Here is a 27,621-nt window from a genome sequence, read left to right as displayed (position 1 = left end):
AAATGATTGTCATTTAAGTCGCGCGTGTGAGTGTGTGTTCGGGTTTAACGTCATTTTTTCAGTCATATAAACGACGGTGTCCCGCACTCGAAGCGGAATCTCTACCAATAGGCTACCGAGGCGGTCCAATTAAGTCGCGAACGACATCTTACGAAGATTGAAATAACACTGTATTCAATTTACTCAACTTGTTTTTGGGAGTTGTTTGGTAAATTTCTTCTTTTTTTTTTTACCTTAAAGTTAGTGTTCCTGAATATTGAAAATTTTAATGCCAATGAATTGATGCTGCTGAAACCAAAGGGTCCTAGCTCAGAGTTGTATTCTGCTTGGATATCTGTCCAGTAGCGTATCGTACGTATCTGTTATCGGATCTCTATCACATAGTGATGGTTCGGCTCCCGTACTGGATTCCCTGCCATTTTGACAATATGCTCCTATCCTATGATTAATCAAAGACCACTTTAAGTTACGGCGTTAAATCCAATTCAAACAAATAAACATACACTATGCTGTTATTTCCCTTTTAATATGAAAGTTTTCTCTGGTGTGCATTATTCTATCAGCATTAAAGTCATGTCAATTCCAAATCAATGACTACGAAAAAAAAGTCAAAACAATATTTGAAGAATGTTACTCGTAGTAGCTCTGGTGCCTTTGTGACGGGATAAGGGTGAAGGGGACATTTTCTTTGTATATGAGAGTAAGAACATTTCTTTAATGAGGTCTAGCGTTGTGATGAGAAATTTCTACAAAATATGTAAATAGTCAGAAGCAGCAACACATTTGCTGGTCAGCTGACAGATTCTCATCTTATACGTTAACTTTTTTTTCATGGAAGATCTGTCGAGCACTACCGTTAATGACTTAAGGACAGGAAAGATCTGGTTACCAAGTCTGATATCAATATAGAACACTTTTCATAGAACGTTTGATAGAACGGCGTCTAGTTATTTATGGTCACTTTTAAGCAGCTGATCTGCAAGTGACTTGAACAATAAATCGACACAGATCGGCCAGAGACAGTTTGACCACTGACATTGCGCATGTCTGAACATACGTTGGATACTCTCGGAACCCAGATATTTTTAGATTTGATCAAAATAGTATAGGCACCTTCATTTATTGTAAATGAAAATGGGGTTAAGTCAATAGTGGGAAAGTGTTTGTAGGTAGAATCCTTATGGGAATGGGGCGACACCGTTACAGAAAATCGAATGTCAAAATTTCAGTCTAACGTTTTATAGAGAATTTATGTAATAAAGTTATAAAGTTGTTTTATCTTTCAAAGACTTATTCGTATGGGACAACGTCTATAATTAATTATTTGGCTGATGTCTAATCTTTAAGCAGATATGTGGTCCAGGGGTAACATCGCAACAGACTGCGAATCCAGAAATAAGGAGCCCACATTACCTTTAAATATTGTTTGTTAAAGCATGAAAATTGTAGAATATATATATATAAAAAAAAAAATATTTCAATACCACTTATAAATCAGTACGTATATGTTTCTTTCGTATGGTATTGCTTAAACAAGACCATGGAGTGCATGCACATAGAAAATATAGCATTACGTAATATCCATGAAAAGATATTGGGAGCTGACAACCTTATTCTTTTTTAATCCGACCATTACTGAGAAAGATATTACTGTTTGTATAAAGAAAACAGGCTTGAACATGTTGCAAAGTACATGACGTCAGTCGGTTACTTTTAAAGATATTCACTTGAGTATAATTACTTTGGTTTTAAAACTATTTATAAGCATGATAGCTTCCTACATGGTCTGCGAAATTCTTTTAGTTCAGTTAATACAATTTGAGCCGTGCCATGAGAAAACCAACATAGTGGGTATGCGACCAGCATGGATCCAGAGCAGCCTGCGCATCCGCGCAGTCTGGTCAGGCTCCATGCTGTTCGCTTTTAAAGCCTATTGGAATTGGAGAAACTGTTAGCGAACAGCATGGATCCTGACCAGACTGCGCGGATGCGCAGGCTGGTCTGGAACCATGCTGGTCGCATACCCACTATGTTGGTTTTCCCATGGCACGGCTCATTTAAATATGCATCTTATATAAATCAAAAATGTTGCTGCGGAAGGAATATGATTTCTTTTTATACGGTCTAACTTTTTGGTCGCTTTTTTCACCGGAAATTTGATAAGTTGAAAAGGACACATATGTAGACATTTCTCCTTTTGTTAATATCAAAACTGAACCAAAAGTCTCAACCGTAGATCTCTACGAATACTTGTTATTCAATATATTTCACTTTAATAACGGAACATGATAATATACAGATGTAATGGATCTTGACGGGAAGCGTATAATACACTTAAAAATTGAAAGCAATGAACTGATAGCAAAGCATTCATCCATCCATCCATCCATCCATTTATCGATCCATCTATCCATCCATCCATTCTCCTCCTCATCATCATCACAATCGTCCTCGTCAGCGTCGCCGTCATCATCCTCATCATCATCACCATCGTCCTCGTCAGCGTCGCCGTCATCATCCTCATCATCATCACAATCGTCCTCGTCAGCGTCGCCGTCATCATCCTCATCATCATCACCATCGTCCTCGTCAGCGTCGCCGTCATCATCCTCATCATCATCACCATCGTCCTCGTCAGCGTCGCCGTCATCATCCTCATCATCATCACAATCGTCCTCGTCAGCGTCGCCGTCATCATCCTCATCATCATCACAATCGTCCTCGTCAGCGTCGCCGTCATCATCCTCATCATCATCACCATCGTCCTCGTCAGCGTCGCCGTCATCATCCTCATCATCATCACCATCGTCCTCGTCAGCGTCGCCGTCATCATCCTCATCATCATCACCATCGTCCTCGTCAGCGTCGCCGTCATCATCCTCATCATCATCACAATCGTCCTCGTCAGCGTCGCCGTCATCATCCTCATCATCATCACCATCGTCCTCGTCAGCGTCGCCGTCATCATCCTCATCATCATCACAATCGTCCTCGTCAGCGTCGCCGTCATCATCCTCATCATCATCACCATCGTCCTCGTCAGCGTCGCCGTCATCATCCTCATCATCATCACCATCGTCCTCGTCAGCGTCGCCGTCATCATCCTCATCATCATCACCATCATCATCATCATCATCAACAACAACAGCCACAGCAGTAACAATAATAACAACAAGCAGCAGTTGCTGTAGCAACAACAGCAGCATCATCAGCAGCAGCACCACCACCACCAAAGACAACAACTATACTAATAATGATAACAACAGCACAACATTTACTACATTCCACTTGGTTATACATTAATCAAAAATGCAAGTAGGAGATGTATCCTTCTAAAATTTCAGTCATATGTAACGTAAATCATTAAGATGACACTGATAGTAAAAAAAAATGTTCACACCTGCGAAACTCAAACTGCTTTTATCATATTAAGTAAGTGCATTAATTTGTGATGTTGTGTCACCATTCTCGGTTAAATCGGCTTAAAATTAATGTGTAGGAAGTACTATTCCCTACTAAATACGTAATTTGGTCATTTTTCTTTTACTTTTTGTATGGATAATAATAATATCATTTTTATTTTTGTATTTGAGACAACAGAAAACTGAATACTATTTTTACTTGATTATTTCCACAATGCCGTGAGTCCATTTTGGTAACACTGAGATTTTAGTGTCATTTATTAATGGTGTTGTCTCTATGACGTCTACATGATGATGATTTTTTTGCCTTGTAGAACTAACATATATATTTATAAAGCAGGCTAAATTTTATTTATTGCCACTTCGTTTCCCAAAATTATCAAAAAAAGCTAGTTACAGTATTGTGGAAATTCTGTGTATCATAGTAAATAGGCAAATAATTAGTGGGGAATAAAAGAAAACGTTTTATTTCCTGAATTTTTGCCGTTGCTTTGATATACATTTACTGGATGGCGTGTCGGTCAAGGGCAAATGGTTTTGACTGTTACATGGCTCCTTTTAAAAATCACCAGTCAATAGTTTGTGCTATACTATCCATCTGCATTAAATACATCCTTGCTAGGCTTATGTCAATTAAAGAAAAGAAAAGTCGCTTGAGTATGGTAGTAAAATACTTCTAGGCGCCTCGCGCAAATAGTTTAGACTGTTGACCGGTAAGCTATAGTTTGGACTGTTGGCCGGTAGGCCATTCAGTAATTGTTTATTTCAAGCTATGACATAAGAAGTAACTTTACCTGTTTTTTAAGTTGTGACTTTAGCACGGAAAAATTGTGTTAAACTATAGACCGGTCGGTCTATAGCACAAACTATGGACCGGCATTTATATTTGGAGTCATGTAATAAAGAAAATAAGAAAATATTAGGGAGAGATCATTCTCGACGAACCGTTGTTCTTTTTATTATCAAGTTTTAAGTTTGAAATTTATTGGCATGACTTTGGCAAAAAACTTAAGACCTAAAAAAAAAAAAAAAAAAAAAAAAAACAACAACAACAAAAAACAAAAAACAACATATAAATAAATGATATATCAGGTAAGTTAAATGACATTGTTATATACATTTCAAGATTCAAGAAACAGTCATATTTTCAAGCGTATTATGGCATTTTAATTTTTCGCCAATACTAGTTTAGAACTGAAATATTAAAAGTAATAGAACTGAAGGAAAAAAACCAACATATTATTGTCTAAAACGTATCCTATAAATGGATATGTGCTTCGTATTAATATAATGCATAAACTGAGTGTTTTGGTCGTTTCTTTACCTATAGGGAAACATTTCATTTGTTTAAAACTCTGCTTGCTTTATCGTTAATTTCACGAATGGTATTTATAAGATAGATTGTTCTATAACTGATAAATTTCTAATTATGAATATGTTCAATTAACAACAAAATTATGTCAACACACTGGTGATAAAAGGGGGCGTGTCTACTGTACAGTTAACACCTATCGCGATAATCAGCTAGTGTCGATTTCCTTTGATGAGCCGACAATCTATTAACTTATGCATTATTCATAATTTGCATATTATAAAATATGTGGTGGGAGCATGAGCATGAGGGCTTTCAATGCAAGTGTCTAGCCTTGGCATCATTATCATTCTTTGTATGACTTTAGTAAGGGTGGACGTTAAGGGATATGGGGCGATATGATGCAGGGATAGTTTATTTCTTTATTGGCCTTAACTTGTACCGTGATGGCTTCGCCTCAGCTTTCTGGGGGTAGTACTTTCTTTCCAAAACTGAGTGTAAAGTGTTAAAGTTTTCTTTGGCATTAACGGATAAATTTTTAATTATATCATAATGAATCGCACCTTTGCCTGGGGCAGACCTTTTACGCTGATCAAGGTTCATATTCAATTCAGATATTTACTTACTTTCGGATAAAAGTCTCGTGTACATACGTGTTTGCTTTCCAGCTTCTGGAATTGGATGGTCTTTTGTATCAAGCATTGTCTTCTAACAAGACAATACTAGCTTTTTCTCTAGACGTTGCCCATAATGAGAAACCGGTGGCGACAATTAATAAGCGTATATTGACACATAAAAGATTTCGTACCAGTAATGTTAGATAGATAGATAGATAGATAGATAGTAATCCGAAAGTATCAACCCGTTCTCCGCAAATAACAGGTAATTTCTTCTCACGAATCACTAACGAATCACAATGTCATGTGGAGGACGAATGATATTGACTTGGAATTATTGTTACTTTCTTCAGTTGACATACGTCTCGCCCAAGACTCGAAACAATGATTTAATGCGCGCTACTGATTCAACATACCGATCAGTCTCATACTGGTGCTGGTTCCTGTATGCATTGTCATCTATGCATTGTAACAGACAGAACGTTATTTCTATTAGCAAAAACAAGCAAATAGATTAATTTCAAGACGCACGTGAGGGAGAAATGAACCAGAAATATTAATGGAATGGATCGACTTTAAATAAAAATAGCCGAACAACATGAGAATCAGTTAACAATCAGAGAGTTTTCTCTTAGAACAATTTTTGGAGTGTGGTGAATTTTAATGAAGTCATATTAATATTCCTCTAAAATTAGTATTGTTTTTATATATGAATTATAGCATTGGGTAATACATGCATTGCATTACAAGTTCATTTTCTTTGCGATCCTCTGAGTGAATTCCGTTCCGATGTTTATTTTGCTGGTAAAATTAAATATTTTGTACTTGTATAGCTGAGAGGGATCGAATTCCTTGATGTGATCCTAATAGATATATGCAAAATACACTCAAATAGTGACAACTGTTACTTTTCTTCTTTGAGAAAAACATGTCAAAATACCAAATGAAAGCATAATGTTTTGTTTTGTTTTTAAATTTTATATCAATTATTATGGTAAATAAAATTTAAAGCAAAACAACGCAACTTCTATCTAGCTTCCATCTTAAGTTTGCTTTGCTTGAATGACACGATTTTGAGTTTATGCGTTATACATGAAATAAATAAATAACAGCGCCTTTTTATGCATCTAAAAAAGAAATTGCATTATTCTATTTAGACTGGCACGTTGGACTTAGAATGTATTCTTTTCCAATTCACACTTTATTTCATGCCAGCAGTATCGGACCCCTAGTGCGCATGTGCAGTTTACTGTCTCGTTCTCTATCAGTATGTGAATCATGGCGGACTATACAAGATGTGTTGGGAATTTATTTGTGTTTTTAATTGGAATTTTATATTTTACAGCCTTTGGAATTGCAACAGAAGGTATACTCACAGAGTAGTTTAATTGACCACTATTTATGTATGAAATGTATTCCTATTTATCTGTTATTTTACCGTTTAAACCTTTGTGTTTACTTCGGTCGCCGTGTGTCCCGTACATGTATATTTCGGCAAAGTGTTTCAAGTCACCGCTACTGTAATTTTGCACAGGTGTATATTCAAGGTGTGTGACATTTTCGATCGCTAATTACCTAAAAAATTGCAAAGCAATGGAAAGTCTGTGTAATATTAAATTGTTAATATCAATTTATAAATGTTTAGTTGATTTAAATGTTAAAAACTAAATACAGGTGTGAACGTCAGAACAGCTTTTTCAGTTGTAAATTAACAGAATAAAGTTGAGAAAACGACAGAAAATTAATTGATAAATAAAGTTATAATCAAATATAAAATTACAAAATGCCCTCTTTTTACAAGTACTTACAAGTAAAACATAGCAACAAATTTTAATTTATACAGTATGATTTTAAATTGAATGATGTTCTTTTGTTAAAGAAATTTTATTAAAATGTGATGACGATTGTTATTTATATTTTGTAGCGTTATGAATAATTAATTTAAATGCATGTTATGCGAAATAACAACAAAGAAAATCCAGGATTACAGTTGTATTGAAATTGATAGTCAGCGGTTGGTAATTTTTCATTCATTTCTGAAGCTAAAACAAAAGAAACCGCGGGTATACAAACAAAACACAAATTGGACAGTGTCGATATTATCTTGTAAAGGTGAAACTTAATCTCTCAACAGAAGAGGAACGGAAATGATTTACAGAGTAACAAAGTTGTATAGAAATTGTCAAAATCACTTGAAATGATTTTTATGTCTCGTTGCATTTTGTTTTAATGCTGACTGTTTTCGTCTCATTTCGTAGAAAATTTAATTCAAACAATCATGGACATTCAGGGTTTTAGATACCAACTCCTTCGGGTATCATTGTTTTGTTGTTTCGGAAATTACAATTTAGAAAGGTCCTGGACAGTTTTTCTCAGCATTATGCGAGATAACTTAAAATGTAAACAGTATCTGGAGCATAATTATCTTACCTTAGTACAGATATTTTAAAATTTTGTGTCTGTTGGTTCGAAAGACTTCAAAATTCACACTCAAATATATCTCTAAAATGAATAAGTTTGACCACAGTTGAAGTTTTATGTTAACAGTTAACTATGATGGAATATAGTATTATTGATCTCAGGTTTCAGTAACCAGTTTGCAGTAAATTTCTGTTAGAAGGATTGATTATCTACCTACATTGAAAAATTCTTGATGTAAAATTTGTATTTATTCGGTCTTAACTGATTGTTATAAAATAATGTTATTAATTTAAAAAAATAAATCCTTCTGAAAAGACAATGTTAAAGAAGTAAGTGGAAAAGTGGGACTGAAATTTCATCACAAAATTTTCATTTTAGGAAAATTTCACAAATTTACTTCTAGAGATTGACATTTTGGAGGGAGTATATGTTACAATCTAAAAGTTAGTCTGCCACATCTGTCTGTGTTCTCACCACATTGCAGTGCTGTGCTAATTTGATAAAAGTTTGTATTTTATACAGATGGGAATGACACTGCCCTGGGAATATTTGTTTAGTTTCTGTCCGATAACAGAGTTGTATTGTGTGGACATCGGGACACGTTAATTCCTGAAAAGGCGTTATTATGTCTATACTGTGGACAATTTGCTTGATATTTGCTAGCACGTCATACAAGTATTTACTTACATGATTGGCCGACCAGAGCTGATGAATAGGGTACTATTAGTTGGTAAATACAAAGTATTGAAATACATTGAAACTCTTGTCAACGGAAATGATGGGTCGGCACTAAAAGCGTGTACACTGGTCAAAGGGAATGAAATGAAAGGTTATTTACTTTGGCTAACTGTGTGATCTATTTATTTAGTTCTGTGAAAAAGGAGACCTTTAATAGAACCGCTACGAAATTGCCCTGCAATAACAGTTCCAAAAATAACCATGAAGTTGTAATATCGTTCCATGATAAAAAAAGTTAAAACATCGCAAAATATCATACTGTTTGTTTATAAAGTACTAAATTTTACCTGCGTTTGACATGAGCCCAATAATTGAAGACACTCAGCAATTTTCCTGTGTTGTTAGATTCACTACAATGTCATACTACCTGTAATTTTCAGGTGCAATCGCTCAATTAGGGGGAAGTCTAAGGGGGACAGAATTAGTGATAATTAGGGGGCAGGGAAGGGTCATAATTGGTGATTACAATGTTAGTTGGTTTGGGGAATGAAACTTGAGACATCATTACTCTACTGTTGATCGATTGATAAAATTGATCTTTAGTTCAATTCAATTGGAAAATTTCAGATCTTGATCAAGCTTGTAATTGTATCAAAAAAGCTGAATACCACAGTCATGTACTTTTTCTTATCAAAGGATCTTCAATGAAAGCGAAATTAGAAATTTTTACTTTAATGTTCAAAGTGACATTCAAACTGGCAACATTTAGTATCTTTCTACAAATTTCTATTTATTTGCTCTTGGATGATGAAAAGATAATTGATTTTTTCAACTTTTTAACCTTCAAATGAACTTAATTATTTACATAATCAATGTGGAACTTCTATTATTCCTGGAAATAACATGCAGCTTGCATGCCACCGAGCGATTTCTTGCATGTTCTAGTTTGATTACGCATGAAAATCTGCAATATGCATCAAAATCCTCTTTAATGAATGAAGAACAGAATTGCTCATTAGGGAATGGATAAATTCCATGATAACATGGACTAAGTCTTGATCTTTGTCTTTGAGGCTTTTTTCTTTTTCTCTTGTCAGTATAACGTTACCATGTATGATTGTATACATACACAAATATTAGTGATATTAGCAAATCATTTGATTATAGAAAAGTTTTATTAACGGGCCCATACCCTGCTACATTTCTATAATGGACTTGTCCATCTTTCAATTTGGACAGTATCATGCTTACCTAAAAGATACTGACTCAATAGTGAGCAGTGCAGTCTGATCATTATCTACACTACATGCAAAGGCAGTTCTGATTGATCCTGTCCAGCATAAGGGTTAATTATTTTCCAATATGTAAATATTGAAATAATCTTGAGTTTTTTTAATTATTTGATGATTCTGTAAAAACTAAATTCTATTATAAAAGAGCGACTGATTTTTAATTCTTTGTTTATATAATAAGTGCAGATTAAAATGTCATGGTCAAAGCAATGTGTAAATGCAGATAGATTTTCCAATGTACTGTCTAATGATACAATATTTTCAGAACCTGCGGCAAATATTATATATATAACAATCAATCACTTTTGATACAGATTAGTATATGCAAATGGCAGAACTATGTATGCAACCTCCAGAAATCAATCATTTTGAAATTGGATTAGCAGGTAAATGATTTAGCAGACTGACAGTGTTCCTTAGGGATTACAAGGTGATCAATCATAATGTGGGCACATCCAGGGGTCCAAGTGACCCCTGACCTGTCTAGGTGTCAAGTGGAGCACCTGGGTCATCTTGTTATGTCATAGGACTTAATTGAAGCTGGATCTCCTACTGTGTGAAGACAGAATCAATTAGCACAATTAATTGGAAATGCTGATCACAGGGGAGTTTGAGAACTTTGATTGAATACACACACACAGAAATCAAATATTCAGATTTACCTCTTTTATGTGTACTTTTTGAGATTTAGTGTTGACTTTTCCATGTGTCTGTGCAGTGTAAAAATATTTTAATATACAATAACACTGATATGAATTAACTTGAATAATGTTGGGATTATTGCATGTTTAGCCACTTGAAATCAAATATTAAAGCTATTTGAGCCGTGACATAGGAAAACCAACATATTGGGTATGCGACCAGCATGGATCCAGACCAGCCTGCGCATCCGCGCAGTCTGGTCAGGCTCCATGCTGTTCGCTTTTAAAGCCTATTGGAATTGGAGAAACTGTTAGCGAACAGCATGGAGCCTGACCAGACTGCGCGGATGCGCAGGCTGGTCTGGATCCATGCTGGTCGCATACCCACTATGTTGATTTTCTCATGGCATGGCTCATATAATTATGTAATGACCTGTTTTTTCCATGTCTCGTGTATAAAGAGAGTTCCTGTTTGTAGTGTCAGACAAATTATGTTTATTCCCAGTATATTTACTTTAATATTTTCATATGCCATTTATTTTTGATTGAAATTCAGAAAAACCCAACGCAAATCTCTTAAAATCTCGTTTTATGAACTCTGAAAAATGCAGTGGAACTGTTAAGATATTGTTGTCTTTATTAATGATTTTAGATAAATTTCTTTTCCCCACTGTCTGCTATTAGGGATGATTTTAATGAATCAATAATCTAGAACATAGCAATCCTCACACAAAGTAAAATAATCCTTGGGAAATTGAGAGAATGGTAATTGTTTTGCACTGTTTCGTATCAATTAGTGCAATTAACTAACTGCATTGGCTGTGAAGTTAATTGTTTTGCGCTATTAATTATTATCTCAGAAATAAGGATAGATCGTATTAGTTATCTGATATAATCAAGGGCTATATATGCCATGATTTTCCATGTTAACCTGTCAGTCAGCTCGGTCATGGTAGATTGTGAACTAATTAGTTATATTAATTAATCAATTATGAAGCATGTAGGTTATTAATTGATTTATATTGTTGTATTGATTGGCAGTGATTTATACATGTGTATTGTATAAAGAGTAAACATGATTCCTGTCAAAAGATATCATTCTTTCTTCCTTGTTGTTCAGTCTTTTTTTGTTGACAGTTATAGTAGGATGTGTGCACTTTGCTTTAAAATTAGGCGTGGAATATCTCTATGGTGCCCCATCTCTGGTTGGTCAAAACTGAAAGTATCATTCTTTGAACTTTGTAAGACTTTGTGACTCCCAATAATGTATGGGAGCGAGGGGGCGTATTACAGGTCAAGATCTTGCATCAGTTTCTATTTTCATTAACAACATGTAATTTTTCACTCAGTCTTTGGCCTGCTGCTCAAGCTATATTTCTATGTAATAGGGTATTTACTGTCATTTTATTTAATTAGGGTCATTTGTTTGAGTAAGTATTTTGTATAATAAGGTGGTTAACCTTTCTGTTAGTGTTGCAGAATATTATCTTAAGCTGGAGAATAGATTTTTCTGTTTTTTTTTTTATTTTTCACCACATGTAGTGTTGTTATTCCATGGTTTTTCCATTCTTATTATAACAAAATATCGTTGAAATTGCCATAACACGATAAGACTTTCCGCTGTCTGCACAAAAAGCCACCATATCAAAAGCTTTTCATATATCACAGTATGTAGCATCTTTCAGCGAGGACCCGTAAAAATATTTCATGCGAGACTCCAAAATGACGTTTAAATCATTTTCATGTTCTAGGTACTTGTGAAATTTTATCACTGCTTTTAAAGGAAGTTTTCTTATTGTGAAGATTACAGCCTGACCATAGGTCATTTTCCTACTGTTTGACTTGCATGTCCATCCGCCATCAATGCATAAAGTAAGTAATGGCAATGGCAGCTTTTATAATTTTTTGTTAATAAAATTTTTGGATATTTATCCATTTCTGAATCTTTTCTGTTCTTTCTTTGATTTTTATCTTTCGTAACTTTTTTTTTTGCAAAGAAAATATAATTGTGTTTGTATTAAGCGGTATCAACACAGATTTTATTTCTGATTTTTAAAATAAGACATGTTTTTGTATAATACCCTTTATTGTTAAATTTCTCCCATTCCCAGGATAAAGTTGTAATCCGTTTATCTATCCAGTTTCAGTGTTTCAATAACTTCATGTGAAAATCTGATTTCGTTTGTATTGTGGTTTGGACAAATTGTGTTCTCAAATTTCTATTTTATACTAATTCTCAAGGAAAACAAACCTATACCAGAAGTTAATGTAATAAATATAAAGCTTATCTGTGTATGTATGGCTTACATATTCTCAATGAATCATATCTAAAATGAAAGAAAGGCTGAAAGCCGAGACGCTAAAAGCTATTGTTGTTTGTTACATAATAAGAGAAGCCATTGATAAATTATTAAAACAGTTTGCTGTGTCGGTATAAACATACCAGAAACTAACAATTGACGGGAATTGGGTAATATTTCAATCGAAGAGAACAAAAGATGCGTTATTATTAGTTGGAAACCTAAAATAAAGTTTTAATCTAAATTCTATATTATTTCACCGTTTTGAAAGATTCTGCGCAGTTAATAATTGAAAACATTTCCAGCTCAGTTGTATAATATAAATAGATTTTGGGCAAAAAGAACATTATAATATTCTATTTGTTATTATTCATACATTCAGAAATGTTCTCTATGAACAATGCTTCCTCAATTTATCCAAGTAAAAGAAATATTTTTCATCATGGTTGGCCCTTAAGGCCATAAAGTTTAGTCAGATGTAAACAATGTATTTCGGATATGTGTTTGTCATATACCAGGACCGAATGTGCAGTGAACCCAACTGTTGTGGTACATTGTAACTAACGATTTTTCTAAGTGAATTGTAATTAACTATTTATAAATCATGGACGCGTTTCAGGTAATTGCCGCCCCAAGCAGGAGAATAAGGTGAACAATAATTTAATATTTTTGGTCACTTCACATTGTCCATATGTCTATTCAACAAAACCGCCGATAAATTACTTTGGTTAACCGGAGCTTTTAAAAAATGCGACCACAATTTGCTAAGTGATTTCTGCTGCTTTTAAACAAAGGCACCGACTGTTTATAATAATGCGTTATAGAAAACCTGCAGTTCTGACATTTAAAAAAGTGAAATCATTCATGAAGGTCATCTGAACAAGGTAAAAAAAAAAGCAATTGAAAATTGTGGAGTGACTTCTATATGACAAACTCATAGCCGATGGTGGTCTTCATGAAAACTAGGGACCGCAGTTTGATGAAAAATGAAACTTATAAAATCTTAACCTTAAGTATAAAAATTAATGCAACTAAATGTATTGTCAGTCTAGAGGCATTTCACACATGGTGTAAAAACACCCTTGTATCAGTGACCAAATATTTTGAGAATTTTTACAAAAAAATTTTGTGTGATTTTTTCTTTTTATGGATGCCAGTATGGTTTGGGTAATAAATGCCACAGGAGAGTCTGCAGCCTTATCTTGTTTCGCAGTCCTAATTAATAATTTTCTCTTAAGGTCATTTTTCCAATTGATATTCATTATAGAAACATACTTTTTGTGATGTCATGCGAGCTGTCCAATATTTTTGCCATAATTCCCAATTAATTCATTCACTAATTTGTCCAACGTCGCTAATTGGAACCCATTTGAGTCGAAAAATCTAATTATATAGCCTTGAACAGCACCTTTATGGGCCCTTACTTGTTCATTAGTAATGATACAAGGGGACAAAAAAGGGATAATTAAATTTCGGGGTTTCTGGACAATTTTCGTTACGCTATTGATGAAACTGTCCTCGGGCTTTCAATGAGAAACTTTGTTCCTTTTTGTTGTTCGATCACGAACACTTCTATAAAACGGTGTATTGTCTGCAATTTTGGCACGACTTCTATTGAGCATTTTTAAATAATTGCTCTTTTATGGTATTTTCAGTTCTTTCTCTTGTTGTTAGGCTATTCATTATTTTGTCTTTGGATCTCTGGAAAATTCCGATTTTCTGTGTAAAGCGCATCTGTCAGAAGTTTGACTGATTTAGGAAGATAAGTAGAAAGCTGGTAGAAAGGTTTGTCGGACATGTGATTCTTAAATCAATCTAAACAATGCGTCCTGAATTGTTTAAACATATATATCATACATATTCAATTATCTTAGGATATTTCTGTATGACTTAGTGTTATAGCTAAGATTAATAGAGCTTCGTGAAAATAGTTCTGACAGAATGTTGGCACAGTTTGATCTGTTAGGATAGACATACGTTCTGTCATCTTTTAAATTCAAGTTGGAGATTTACCGCAGAATATCGGCATGCTTAATTTTTCAAAAGGTAATGATGATTCAAATTGATAAAACTGACGACTATACGCCTTTTCTTTATTTATTTTGCTGCTAAATGGAAAGTCATTGGTAATACTGCAAATGAAAGTAAACTTTGCCTGAAGGATTGATGAATCGATTGAACTGTATAGAATGATAGCCAGGGGGATAAACTATGTGATGATTTGATAAAGATAACTCCGCTTTTAATATACGCGGGGCCTGTTACAGATCGTAGTAAGGTACAAACAAAGCGATGGATCATTGGTTGATAACTAATGAGTCAAGGTGTTCACCAGTGACTGTCAATCTATGACAAACGATGATCGGCAATCCCCAGTTGACATGTATCTATTTTGTCGAAATTATTGGTATATCGAAATGTGTTGTTGTTCTTGCCCAGACTGCAAAAACCAAGTATTTAGTATGCACTGTAAAGTCTTAAAAGAATACATAAATTTTTATTTAATTTTGATTTTAAGCCAAGAATACATTAATATGCAGGAACTTAGGTCTACAAAACAAAAGAATGGACCAGAATGGACTAAATAAATATTCGATCATTACAAAAATTTTTTAACAGACAATCACTTCCACTTTTCATCAGTTTTGGTACTGTGAAATATGCCACTGTAAAAGACAAAATGCATTCTTGTGCAGTTTCAACAAGCAGTCTTCATATTTTGTCATGGCTGAACTCTGCAAGACGTACTATATTTTTCTCTGAATTGTGTAATAAAATGTATAAACAGCGTTCAAGTTTGCCATTGTGTGTACCGCGTCCATATCTGGAATTTTTTTGTTCTCCGATATTTCCATACTGGGACTCGTCAAACAGTTTTATGTCCATGCCGTAATGGTTTTTGTGAACTAATGAAATTACAAAGGGGGGAGGTATACTTTATTTGCCAGATAATATTACATTGATGGGAGAGGAATATAGAGTTATCAATATGCGGATCTATAGATGTACTGGCAGTAAAAATATAATGTTGATGTTGCTTGTAACTGAATTTACATTTATAAACAAAACATGCATTTCTTAGATTGAGAAAGTGCACTGATCTGATTGTAGTAACTTTTGTATACTTTGTAAAAGACAGCTATTTTTTTTTTTTTATCAGGAATGGAGCATGACTTCAGAAAAAAGGGAGGTAATTGCAACATAATGTTTTGTTACAAGTAACTGGAAAAATAAATGTCTTTGTCAGCATTGATAATGGTTAGTAAAAATGAATTTGATAGTTGCACTGCTTTGAGGCCACACTTCATTTTTTCTGTGACAGTCCTTATTTTTTCTACAAAAGCAGAATTTTTAAATGCGGTTTAATTGAATTTAACATCATATACTCTGATAGAAAACAAACTGTTAATCAGGCATAAATTAGGCAAGCGATTTACCATTTTGTTTTAATTTCCCTGTGTAATAAATAAATAATTGCCATCTGATTATAACTGGCCTGTGTTTTTGTGCATGTTTTCTGCCGACAAGTGTTGTCAGGTGTTGCCAGATTTATAAGCATAAAAGCATCTGTTTTTTATGTGGCGTGTCAGTAGGCCTGCATGTTTGTGCAGGGAAGTGGAAACATACAGTTTGAGTTTTATTGTTGAGATAAGACACTGTGTTCTAACATTTTGCATGACCTTCATGTTTCCTTATGTTTTTTGTTGGGTTTTAAGTCATACCGACACAGTTTTAGGTCGTATCGGTGACTTTCCAGATGAAATGATGGGAGTACAATCTAGAGTCACATTTTTTCTGGCTGGGAGCTGAGAGTTAGGGACCACCAATCTTTCTTTTGCCAGCTGATGGCTTCCTCACAGTCATTATAACTGGAGCAGGCTGCAGATCCACAGATGTGTCCACTGTGTGAGTTAGGAAGTGATTTGAAGATAGCAGCTTTATATAACCACTCATGCAGTTATGGAGGCACCTTTTGTACCATACTTCTGTTTTCAGTATCGTCTTCTAATTGTAATACAGTTGTTTCTGATTAACAATATAACATAGCAATTTTTTATCTTATTTTTCTTGTTCCTGATCAGTTATCAGACCAACTGCCTGTAATGAAACTGTGGTTGTGGATAGATGAAATTCTGCAAGTTCATGGTCTTTTGAGTAAAGGCCTTTATAGAACTGTGTTCAGACCTGGCTTCATATTTAACAGCTTTGACAATCAGAGCTTTTTGGTGGTTTAAGCATTAGTGCTCCTGTACTTCAATTACAGAAGGAAAAAAAAAATCGGTCACATTTGAGCGAATGGTTACTTGTCAAATTAGAAATTCCCTTGGCACTGAAAGAGAAAGTGGGTGTTCTAGGAGCAAACAACAAGTTTCTATGATTTAGGAGTTTTTTATCCATTAGAATCATGTGGTTTTTGTGGAATAATTCTTGCCAAACGTTAACTAAATGTGAACCAGTTTTATTAGCATAGTTGTTTGAGTTTTCAGGAAGTTGTACAGAGTAAATTTTTGTTTGTTTGTCAGAATATTAGGGATCTTATAAGGCTGTTATACATAATTGGTTGTGTAACACAGTCCTCACCTTTCTCGCAAGCCATTCTTTAGTGTAGAAATCCGATTCAATTTTAAAAACAATCATTTTGCAAGCCATTCTTTAATGTAGAAATCCACTTCAATTTAAAAAAAACAAAACAATCATTACCATATTTGAATTTTTTTTTAGCATTGTCTGAAAACTTTTGAAACATGTCTAAACAGAAATTCATTGTCTGAATATTATAATGACTTAATTTTGGAAATAGTCTGAATACAAGCACTTACAACTTTAGAGAAATAATTTTGATAATCTGAAATCTGATTCAGTACAATACAAAGGAGTGATTTGTTCAGACAATTGTCAACAGTTATTCAGAAATTCACATGACCATAAATTTCATGAGGACAGTCAATATATTTCTGGGATTAAAGCCTTTCTTGAAAATCCTGGCACAGTTGGAGTTTCTTATTGGTAATGGTCATGTTGTCCCAATGTTTAGGAGTTATCTTCACCATATGGCTTACCAATTAGTCCTGGACCATAAAATTCTGGAAAAATTGAAAGTCAAGATGTCTGAACACCACTGAACACTATGGAAATGAATGTGTTTCTTCAGATTTATTTCAAGCATTTAACTGATTTATAGTCACATGTTGACAGTTCCGATATAGGAAGCATGTGAGTTTTTTCTGAAATCTTTAGACCAGATCTTAATGGCCGAAAATAAAAGTAAAAAAATGAGATTTAACAGCTGATAGGAAGATTCCTTTCTGTCAGGGAGTCTTAGGATAGTTTATGGTACTTGAGGAGATTTTTCTGAAAATTAGTTTTTAAATGAAATTTATGTTTATTTGCTGGAAAAATCATTAGGGGGATGTTGTTGAAAAATCTCTAGATGATTTTGACCCGACAGGTCTTAATGTTTGAGTCTGGCGCTCTTCAGGCAGAATTTGTAGAAACATTTTTTTTCAGTATTAAATGATTTCAGTCTGTAATATGAACTGATTAAATACAACAGTCATTTGTTCATATTATACCAGAAATTGTTGCAGAATTATATCAATTCTAGTTAATTGGCGGCAGAATTTCTTACTGTGTTTCTATAATAAATTGCATTCAGAAGTTTCGTTTACATTTTTAATAGTCTAGGTTCATTTCCAGCTGAGAATAATTATTCAAAATTTTCTGTCTTATCATGTAACTCCTCAATTCACACATTAATTTTCTTCCATCTGTATTAAAGGCATTTGAAGGTGTGAATATATCTGAGTCTGCAATTGGACAAAAAAATATATGTCTGGAAAAGTGTTACTATATACAGATTCCTTAAATTTGATTTGAAATCCAGGAAAGAAGATGAAATTTCTCCCTGAAGCCAAGACGTCTGGTCCATTAAAAATGTCAGTCAAATTAGGTTTAAACCAAGTTTGATGATAATCTGTTATTGTTTGGGGAATTTTAAAGTCATTAGAAAATAACATTGTTTTTTGGTGTTCTCATTCACAGGAGAAAAAAACATAAAAGAAACCAGAACAAATTTTTAATTCTAATTGGAAAGACAGGGGATTTTTATTTCCAAGAATGCTACTCATTACCTTATACAATGTGTGCAAGTAATCTTGATGAGTGAATTATGGTTACAATGTATCTCGCCATCAGTGTGGTAAAGATATGTAATTTAAAGCCTTAATTAAGATGAGGTGGTTAGATACTTGGGCTTATGTACAGGCTTGTTCACCAGAAGCTTGATTGTATCATAGTAACGAAGGAAAACATCTCCCTGATTAGAACAGCAGAGAATGTCGCCACAGGTCTCCCATGCTGCAGAGCGTTGTGAACTGTTATTGGAAGTGCCTAAGGTTCAAATGAAGTAACTTATTTCCAGTCAAGAGCTTGATCCTCTTTGAAGTTAGTGTACATCCTTTTACAGCCTGGCAGACAGTTTTAGAGGTGGCTGACCATGCACCTGTAGTTTTGCAGGTAAATAAAATAGGTATATTTCCATTTTGTTTGAATGAAACTTACTGATTCATTTTAATTTGGCTAGAGTTTAATTCACAGTTGAATCCACTTACTGGGGCCTCCGTGGCCGAGTGGTTAAGGTCGCTGACTTCAAATCACTTGCCCCTCATCGATGTGGGTTCGAGCCTCACCCGGGGCGTTGAATTCTTCATGTGAGGAAGCCATCCAGCTGGCTTACGGAAGGTCGGTGGTTCTACCCGGGTGCCCGCTCGTGATAAAATAATGCACGGAGGGGCGCCTGAGGTCTTCCTCCACCATTAAAGCTGGAAAGTCGCCATATGACCTATCATGTGTCGGTGCGACGTTAAATCCAAAAAAAAAAAAAGAATCCACTTACTACTCCTCATAAAATAAACAAAACGTGTTTGTAAACATGGAGGGTTCCAAACTGAAGCATAAGGGGATCCAAACTCAAAAATAATGACAAAATACAGTACACATCTTACATCTGTAGCCCTAACCAACCTATAAACCGGGCCATTCTATTTTATAAGTACAACAACACTGTTGACCCACGAGGAGTAATGGTGTTAAATAATATTATGCTGTGTTGCAGTGCCTGCCAGCACAGTGTAACCACAATGTGTTTTATAAAACCAATGTATAAGAGCTGAAACCTTGATAGTATTTATCAAATACCATTGGTCTCACAGCTAAACAACATTCACCATTATCCAGGAATATCTAATACCTATATAAAATACATAAAAACCTTTTAGTCAGACATGAATTAAAGAACAAAGGAGAATTAGGTAAGAATGTTGCAGTTATAAATGCATTACACCCTTGTCATAACTAATTATCTTGATAGAACACTTTACAACATACCTGCCTCTGATCAGCAGTGGTATTACAGATTAGCTATAACTTGTACCATTTTGAAGGTTTAGAGTATCTCTACATTGATAATGATGCTAATCAAGGTGTTTAAACATACATTAAACCAATTTATACAAGCCGCCAGTGGCCAAAAAATTTGGCTGATAGGCGAGTGTGCAGGCCATACTATCGGAGAATATTTGAAAGGGGGAAAATATCAAATTGGGCTACTTTTTAACTCTAGATAAAAACAAAGGACTGAGTAACCTTGTTGAAATTTAAGATTATAACAAGATTTTGATAAAGTAATATAGCTAATAAAATATTCTGTGTTTAAATTTTTTTTACAGTAATAAACATTACTACAGAACTCCATATAATAACTGTGAAAATCACAAGAGAAATAAATTAGCACTTTCTGTATATTGTGTAAAAAAATATTGAAACTATGATCACTCGGTAATGTATCTGCAATTTCTTTATCTTAAGCTGTTAACAAATTAATCAGGGTACTATCTGCCTGGCCTCTGATAAAGGTCTGCTACCCAGTTACAAGATTAGCCCGGTCACCATAAAGTCCTGACAGGTCCGGCTATGATATAATTGTAATACAGAAGATTGATTAACCTGAGGAATTCTCTCTGAATTAGATAACATTATATGCCATTTTCTAAAGGTCTTACAACTTCTGTTGGTTTAAATTTTTTCATGCTTTTTTTTATAAGGGAAAAGGTGATTGGCGTCAAATTGTTGGAAAGCCAAACAGCTGCCATTTACTTTTTTGTAGATTTATGTTGTGAGAAGTAATTAATCATTTAGTAGGCTGAAGAATGAGATGTTAAAAGGGGAAGTAATTTAACAGTAAGGGTAACAGGGGAGATAATTTACCTGGAAGATCAGTAGGTTTTTTAGAAGGGGAGGATATTTAACTGCTATATTGTTAAAAATGGAGGTAATTTGACCATAATAATGTTGTAAGGGTGGTAATTGAACTGTAATGCTGTAAAAAGGGGAGGTAATTTAACTGAAAGAATGTTTTAAGTGGATGTCAGCTTGTCCTTATACAAAGAGGAACCCATCATTGATCATAATGAATGTCTTCACACTAAATGGTATTCCATTTCTCTTAACAAAACTTAATTTGCCTTGAATTTAATTTCTTATTTTTATGACCATCACTTGTACTAAATTGTCAAATAGGCTGTTGAACACCCCTTTCAGTTTCAAGTTGCAAATTGATATTTGGTTTCCTGGAAGCAACCATACTCTGCTTCATCTTACGCCAGTGTATTACCAGTTTATTGGAAGCAAAGGGGACAAAGGAGCCATAAAATATCATGAATTTCCCATGAGCCTCAACACTACATCACTAGATACTGGGGTTTATGGTTATGACTGATCAATATCATGTAAAATATGAGGGACAGCAAAATTAGAAATTATGACGTAATACCTTTTTTTTTAAGATGTGTAATTTTTTTTCATATTATGTGTCACACTGAGGTTTCAAACTCGTACAGAAGTAATATAATTTTGCATTTAGTTAGTGAAAGAAAAAATGCAACAGTTTTGGAGAGACCATGTGGGTACATGTATGTGGGGGTGGCAGGGTGTTGTATGCAGCATTATAAGCTGTAACAAGTCAGTATAGATAATGAGTTCACAATGTTGCACAAAGTACTGGAAGGCCTGGTCATTATGTAGAGTGCTCAGTGTACAGTGTTTCATGCAGTATGGCAAGCCTATGTGGAGAATGTACCATATGGTGTTGGATCACGTACAGCATGTTGAGCTCCTACCTCTACATAGAGAGTGCATGATGGTGTTGCATGCAGGACGACGGGCCTTTGCCAGTACATGGAGAGTGCATGATGGTGCTGCATGCAGGACGACGGGCCTTTGACAGTACACGGAGAGTGCATGATGCTGCTGCTTGCAGGACGACGGGCCTTTTACAGTACATGGAGAGTGCATGATGGTGCTGCATGCCGGACGACGGGCCTTTGACAGTACACGGAGAGTGCATGATGGTGCTGCATGCAGGACGACGGGCCTTTGACAGTACACGGAGAGTGCATGATGGTGCTGCATGCAGGACGACGGGCCTTTGACAGTACACGGAGAGTGCATGATGCTGCTGCATGCAGGACGACGGGCCTTTGACAGTACACGGAGAGTGCATGATGCTGCTGCATGCAGGACGACGGGCCTTTGACAGTACATGGAGAGTACAGAGAGTTAACGTCCAGGCTTTTGAGCTTCTGCCACTAAGTTGAGAAGTTGCATGTAGCACAGCCAATGTTTGTACTGAGTATGAAATCTTTGCACACTTTTTGGGGTAATACTGGAAATTTAGAATTACAGTAATGCTAGCTGTCTGGCCAAAATATGACCATAATTGTTGTTTATCATTGTAAAATGTTATCTTAATTTTTCACTTCAGACAAAGTAGACAAATTCGGAAACTTTTTGGATGAAATGCCAAATAAGAAGAGACATACAAATTGTATTTATGTACAAAAGTACTTCAGACACGAATAGAACATTTTCTTGCAGCAAACTCTAGATGAATAGAACAGCAGAAATGTTCACTAGGTTGTGGCATTTGATCAAAATTTTCCTATGTTTATAGTTTTGATTGTTGTTGTATGTCGGTCATCACAGGAAATCAAACTTGGTTTTAAAGAACTAAGATGGCTGACTATGTCTTTAAAGGCATATAATGTCTACAGTGGTCAAGGAAACCATTAGTTCTGAATGACATTGAAGAAAAACATCAATGTAAATTATCTTTAAAACAATATAAGTAATTTATTCCAATGAGTATTTTTTTCCCAGACAGTTAACAATCAGATGTCTGTATTTAGGCATTTTGTTAAAAATATTGTATCTCCGCATAAATTTGACTACCAAATTTATAATAAGATCAAACAAGATCTTCTTATCTCTGATGTTTTGATCAATAGCTTTAAATAATGGTAATATGATGACCGAGTGACTTTTTAAACTAATCTCTCTGAACTTGGATTGAGCACGCCTTTAGCCGTTATCTCGTTACATAATAGATCAAAATACTTAAGCTGGATTTTATTTTAAATCTTTTCAAACTTTCACTGTAGGGAGAAGTAAACTCATCAAATTTTCAAGTAATCATTAATTTTAAAATGTTTGACAGACGTTTTAAAATTTCTTAGATTCCTTGTACAATTGAATCTGAACTGAGTGTTACTAAGGATGATCTTTTTTCACTTTTAACTTGTAATGTATCTTCTTCTGATACTATACTGGTCAGAATAACACCAAACCTGGTGTGCACTAAATCATTTAGAAGTTTGTTAACAAAATTAATGTTTTCTCAACTTTTTTGGGGCCTGCTACTTTTAAAATTAGTAAAACAAACTTCTTCTCACGAACATCATGGAGGTAAAGGTCACTTGAGCGATGCAGAATTGCTTCCTTGACTGTTTGTTGTCAAACAGAAACTGTAACAGTATGTAAAGATAAAGGTTCCTTATTTAGCATGGGTAGTTGACAAAGTTGCAACCTCGATTGGAAAGAACAATTGTCCAGGCCAATACTGCTGGAAACATAAGTACTAGTTGAAGTAAAGCACAAATATATAGGGAAACGAACCATGAAACTTGACCGCTATATATACCATCACAGACTGCTACCAGCTAAACACTGCATGCCCTACTCGTCGACTCTGTCAACTAATTCATTGAGATACATTTTCCTTGAGGAATTATGTAATCGTTTATTGAATGATTATAAGTAAGAAGTGACTGGTGTTTATTTTTGTGACGGTGTGGGAGAAGTAATTATAGTAATGACAGTCCTCAGGAGAATTTTGGTCCAAATTGCAGAAGATTTATAATTATATAAATGAAAAATTGCCTTCCACAAGCAACGTCCATGATGTCTTTCCTGTTTGTTTTGGGCTTAAGAGCCGTCTTTCAGAAGTATTTCAGTTATGTAACGGCCGAAAGTTACCGTTAACCTAAGCAGTGTTCCTAGATTCTGTACTTACCTGCTGCCAACTTCCCAACGTGAAACGGATGGAGGATGAACACTTTCAGACACAGTTACAAAATTTTCATGGAGAGCATTTACTTGCCTGGGAATCAAACTTTCAACCATGCAATCCGTTAGATCATTCTGCACAGTCCGCCTATTGAGTTGAGCGGGCCTTTTCTGTAATTAATACGTTAAAGGCTAATGCTTTACTAGAGTTTACAAGGAAACTAGTTTAAATTTGTTGTCTTTCTGTGTCAGTAAAACATTTTTACTTCCATGATTATAGTGCTTGAAGGATTAGTCATTTTAACAAAATATATGATCAGTTTGAAGTAGGATTCTCCCTTCAGATCACCAAAGAATTTCACAATTGGTTGGTTCCTGAAGTTGTCACATAGGACCTCATTAACATTACTGTTTCAGAAAAGTGAAATCAGCAGTTTCTAATGCATATTGTTAGAGAAATCAATGTGATTGTTCAGGAAAGGCTGTTATTATGTCCCCTCATGAGTTGCTAATGTACCTCAATTTTGGTGGAAAAAGCATGTCATTTGGTGGTTACTGAAAAACCAATTTCCAGGAAAGTATTTTGTCCAAGAATGTCAGTATATCGTGCAGATATCGCATGTTTGTCGCTATTTATCCAACAATCGTCCCCCATCTCAATCTCGGAGATGGATAACAGCAGTTCTAATATGTAATTTAGTTCATGATGACTCAAAGAAAAACCGAATTGAATTGTCTCTTACAATGCATGTTCGCTGTCAATTGTCGTTAGATTTCCGTAGTTTTTTGTAGGAAATACTGGCTGTGATTTTATCATGGGTATCTATAAGCCTATAGGCTTCATTTTCATACGGAGAGGATTTTATCAGCTATCCAGCTGATTCGATTTACTTTAGTATCTTTAGTGTCTGTTTCAAAAGCATTTGCTATTATGCTGTCCATGCCTATGTCAGTACCAAAACGATTTTGGAGAAAAGATTATTTATGTTTTAATATCACGTACCAAAAAATATGACGGCCAGCTTGATTATGAATTGCTTTAGCTCCTCTTGTATGACCTGTAATCTACGAAGTTAAAATATGGTTGTCATTATTTGGTATTATTAAATATAAATAAATTATAAAGTATCTTTAATCAGTATAATAACTGTTTCATTAAACATCTGTCATATTGCTGATAAAAGAGGATCTGGCAGAAAATACTGAAATTGCATAACATTCCAAATTATGTCTTAATTGTGCGAGTGGCCAGTTTGCAAAGTTTTCAGCATAGTAGGATTTACATATGTAAATATAAGTGTAACGCAATGTGTTTGTGTTGTATAACATCAAAATATTTCTCAATGGAGACCCCTAGGGACAACAGGAGAGAATACGAAATTATCTAAACCTAAGAAATGTAAACATTTTGATGAAAAAGAAGAAATGTTTATACTGTTTCTGTATAAACATCAAACAAATCTGATGATTTTTGTTTCCAAATATCAAGATTTGAAAAATCTGTTTAAATGTAAACTCGTTGAAAGAACTGCTTTCACGCTCTATGGCAGAGAATTTTTATCAAGCATTAGGTTTCCCCGCTGTGGAGCTTTGGTTTGAATTTCACAAACATACAATTTTGTCTTGATATAATTACATAATTTGTCAGTTAGATGTACTAACAGTGTATCAGAGGCAGGATTTTTTTACTCAGATCCGCAGGCAGGGGTCAGGTCAAGCTGGTCAGGTGATGTCTGTACTTACCGGAAATGCTTTGACAGCAGATTAAGATATTACTTCGTTTTTTAATAGCATTTAGATGTTTTTTATCTTGATATTAAGTTTCCAGCGACCAAGTACAGAACAAATTGGACGTCTTTGGTTTAATCTCTCCCAAATGCGTAAGCCGTTAAAATGATACGTTAATTTCAGTTTCTTTAATCTGCAAGAGTTTAAAACTTTTTAACAGAAGTAACTTAAAATCACTTTGCAGCAATGAGCATTGTAATTATTTTCTATGTAAGGAATTAGTGTCCCAAAAATTCTAGTTAACATTGCTCTAACATTAGAACCAGCAGTCTGGTTCTGTCAGATAGCGGTCTGTTAACATGGTAGGAAATCATGGAAGAATTATTTTACATTGTGTTGAGTTCAGTTTTCAGTTTGTTTTCTCTGCCAAGAAATGGTTCATTAAGATACTTTACAATACAGCCACACGCAGACCTGCAATACATTTTGAGAATACTTTCAGGAAATCCTGGTTCCTTGAAACGCATCAGGCTGCGGAAATATTAAACGCTTGGTGGAGTTTGCAGCATCGTTCCTTGCGTATTCTGTGATTTATGTTACTAATTTCATAAGTTTTATAATATAATAAATGCAGTTGTATTAATAAAACTCGGTACACCGTACAAGTTTTCTTATCATTTTGAATAGGAAGATCTATTTGCAATCCATTTTTTTTTGCACAGCGAGACCAAACGTCTATTTCACTTGTAAGTGCAAAGTTTGAATTACATGCACAGAAAAGTGCCAGTTTCAATAATTTTGGCAAGGAAAGTAAATAGAAAACATGGTGATATTGAAAAGGCCATAATTTTGCCAGGGCACATGAAGATAGCTACGTTATTTGTATACTGTATCTAAATGGGCCATTTTAGATGATAACGGCTTACTGTATGCAATAGATTGCCAAAACTTGGAGTGGTGAATAAATGATAAATTATGATGAATTTGCCAGATTTTGCTAATATCCACAAGTAGATGGTATTAAAGTAGAAGATATCAAGCAAACAATTATGACGGATCAGTGAATGTTACATATGTACATGTCATACAGTTTTGTTGTAGAACATTACTGAGGTATCGCCAGGTAATGAAAAATATGAGGCAGACCCTTATATAACACTTACCCTGCTAAATTTCTATATTGAACTTGTCCTGGCCATCTTTGAATTTGGACAGCAGCATTAACAGTTGTTACAAGGGGTGATTACCAAAAAAGATACTGTCTGAATAGCAAACACTGCAGATCATGATCAGACTGCACGGATGTTGAGGCTGATCATGATCTACACTGGTCGCAAAAGCAGAACCAATCTTGTCCAGCATTTTAAGGTTTAGTAATAAACTAAAGGTACTGTAGTCAGTGAACAATGAATGCAATGAAAAACATAATCTTTGAAAGACATTTATTACAATGTAAATTTAGTTTTTCTTATCTGCCGCTTGTTGATTATTTCCAGCTTGCATTTTAATCTAACGCTGTTATACAGTAGAAAAACAAGTTTTAAGTATGTTGTTTTAAAAATGCACCAAAGAGCCATACCAAAGATATCTACTTTCTTGCATAAACACAGCCTTCTAAGTTGTGCCATGTATCTGCGTGAGGGAATTCTTGTTAAAACCGCTGCAGTCTCACTCATTTTCTCAGTAAAGTTAGGTCTTTTTTTCCTTTTTAGTTTCAAAATCCTATATTGACAAGTAGCCAAGATGCTAAATTAATGCCGTATTACATTACAAACTGAAGCAGAGAAGATGTCTATATGCCATTAAGTTT

The 27,621-nt window shown here is 34.7% G+C and overlaps 2 protein-coding genes across 5 annotated transcripts in view; one reads left to right on the top strand and one right to left on the bottom strand.

The window, feature by feature from the left end:
- Positions 1-2,267: 2,267 nt before the first annotated feature.
- Positions 2,268-3,651, bottom strand: LOC128548206 (surface protein-like). The gene is made up of 2 exons (XM_053522657.1): positions 3,622-3,651; positions 2,268-3,104 (listed from the first exon to the last, which is right to left on the bottom strand). The coding sequence occupies exons 1-2, from the start codon at positions 3,649-3,651 to the stop codon at positions 2,268-2,270; spliced, it is 867 nt and encodes a 288-aa protein (XP_053378632.1).
- Positions 3,652-6,585: 2,934 nt separating this feature from the next.
- Positions 6,586-27,621, top strand: part of LOC123527859 (ephrin type-B receptor 1-B-like) — a 111,838-nt gene continuing 90,802 nt past the window's right edge. For all 4 annotated transcript variants that reach the window (XM_045307556.2, XM_053523621.1, XM_053523620.1 and 1 more), the window contains exon 1: positions 6,586-6,717. In XM_045307556.2, the coding sequence (XP_045163491.2) occupies positions 6,630-6,717 (88 nt within the window). In that variant the 5' untranslated portion in view covers positions 6,586-6,629. The remainder of the gene's footprint in view (positions 6,718-27,621) is intronic.

Source organism: Mercenaria mercenaria, chromosome 14 (assembly GCF_021730395.1).
Source record: "Mercenaria mercenaria strain notata chromosome 14, MADL_Memer_1, whole genome shotgun sequence".
NCBI classification, from domain to species: Eukaryota; Metazoa; Mollusca; class Bivalvia; order Venerida; family Veneridae; genus Mercenaria; species Mercenaria mercenaria.
Note: the sequence above shows the minus strand (reverse complement) of the source record. Positions and strands in the feature narration are given on the sequence as shown.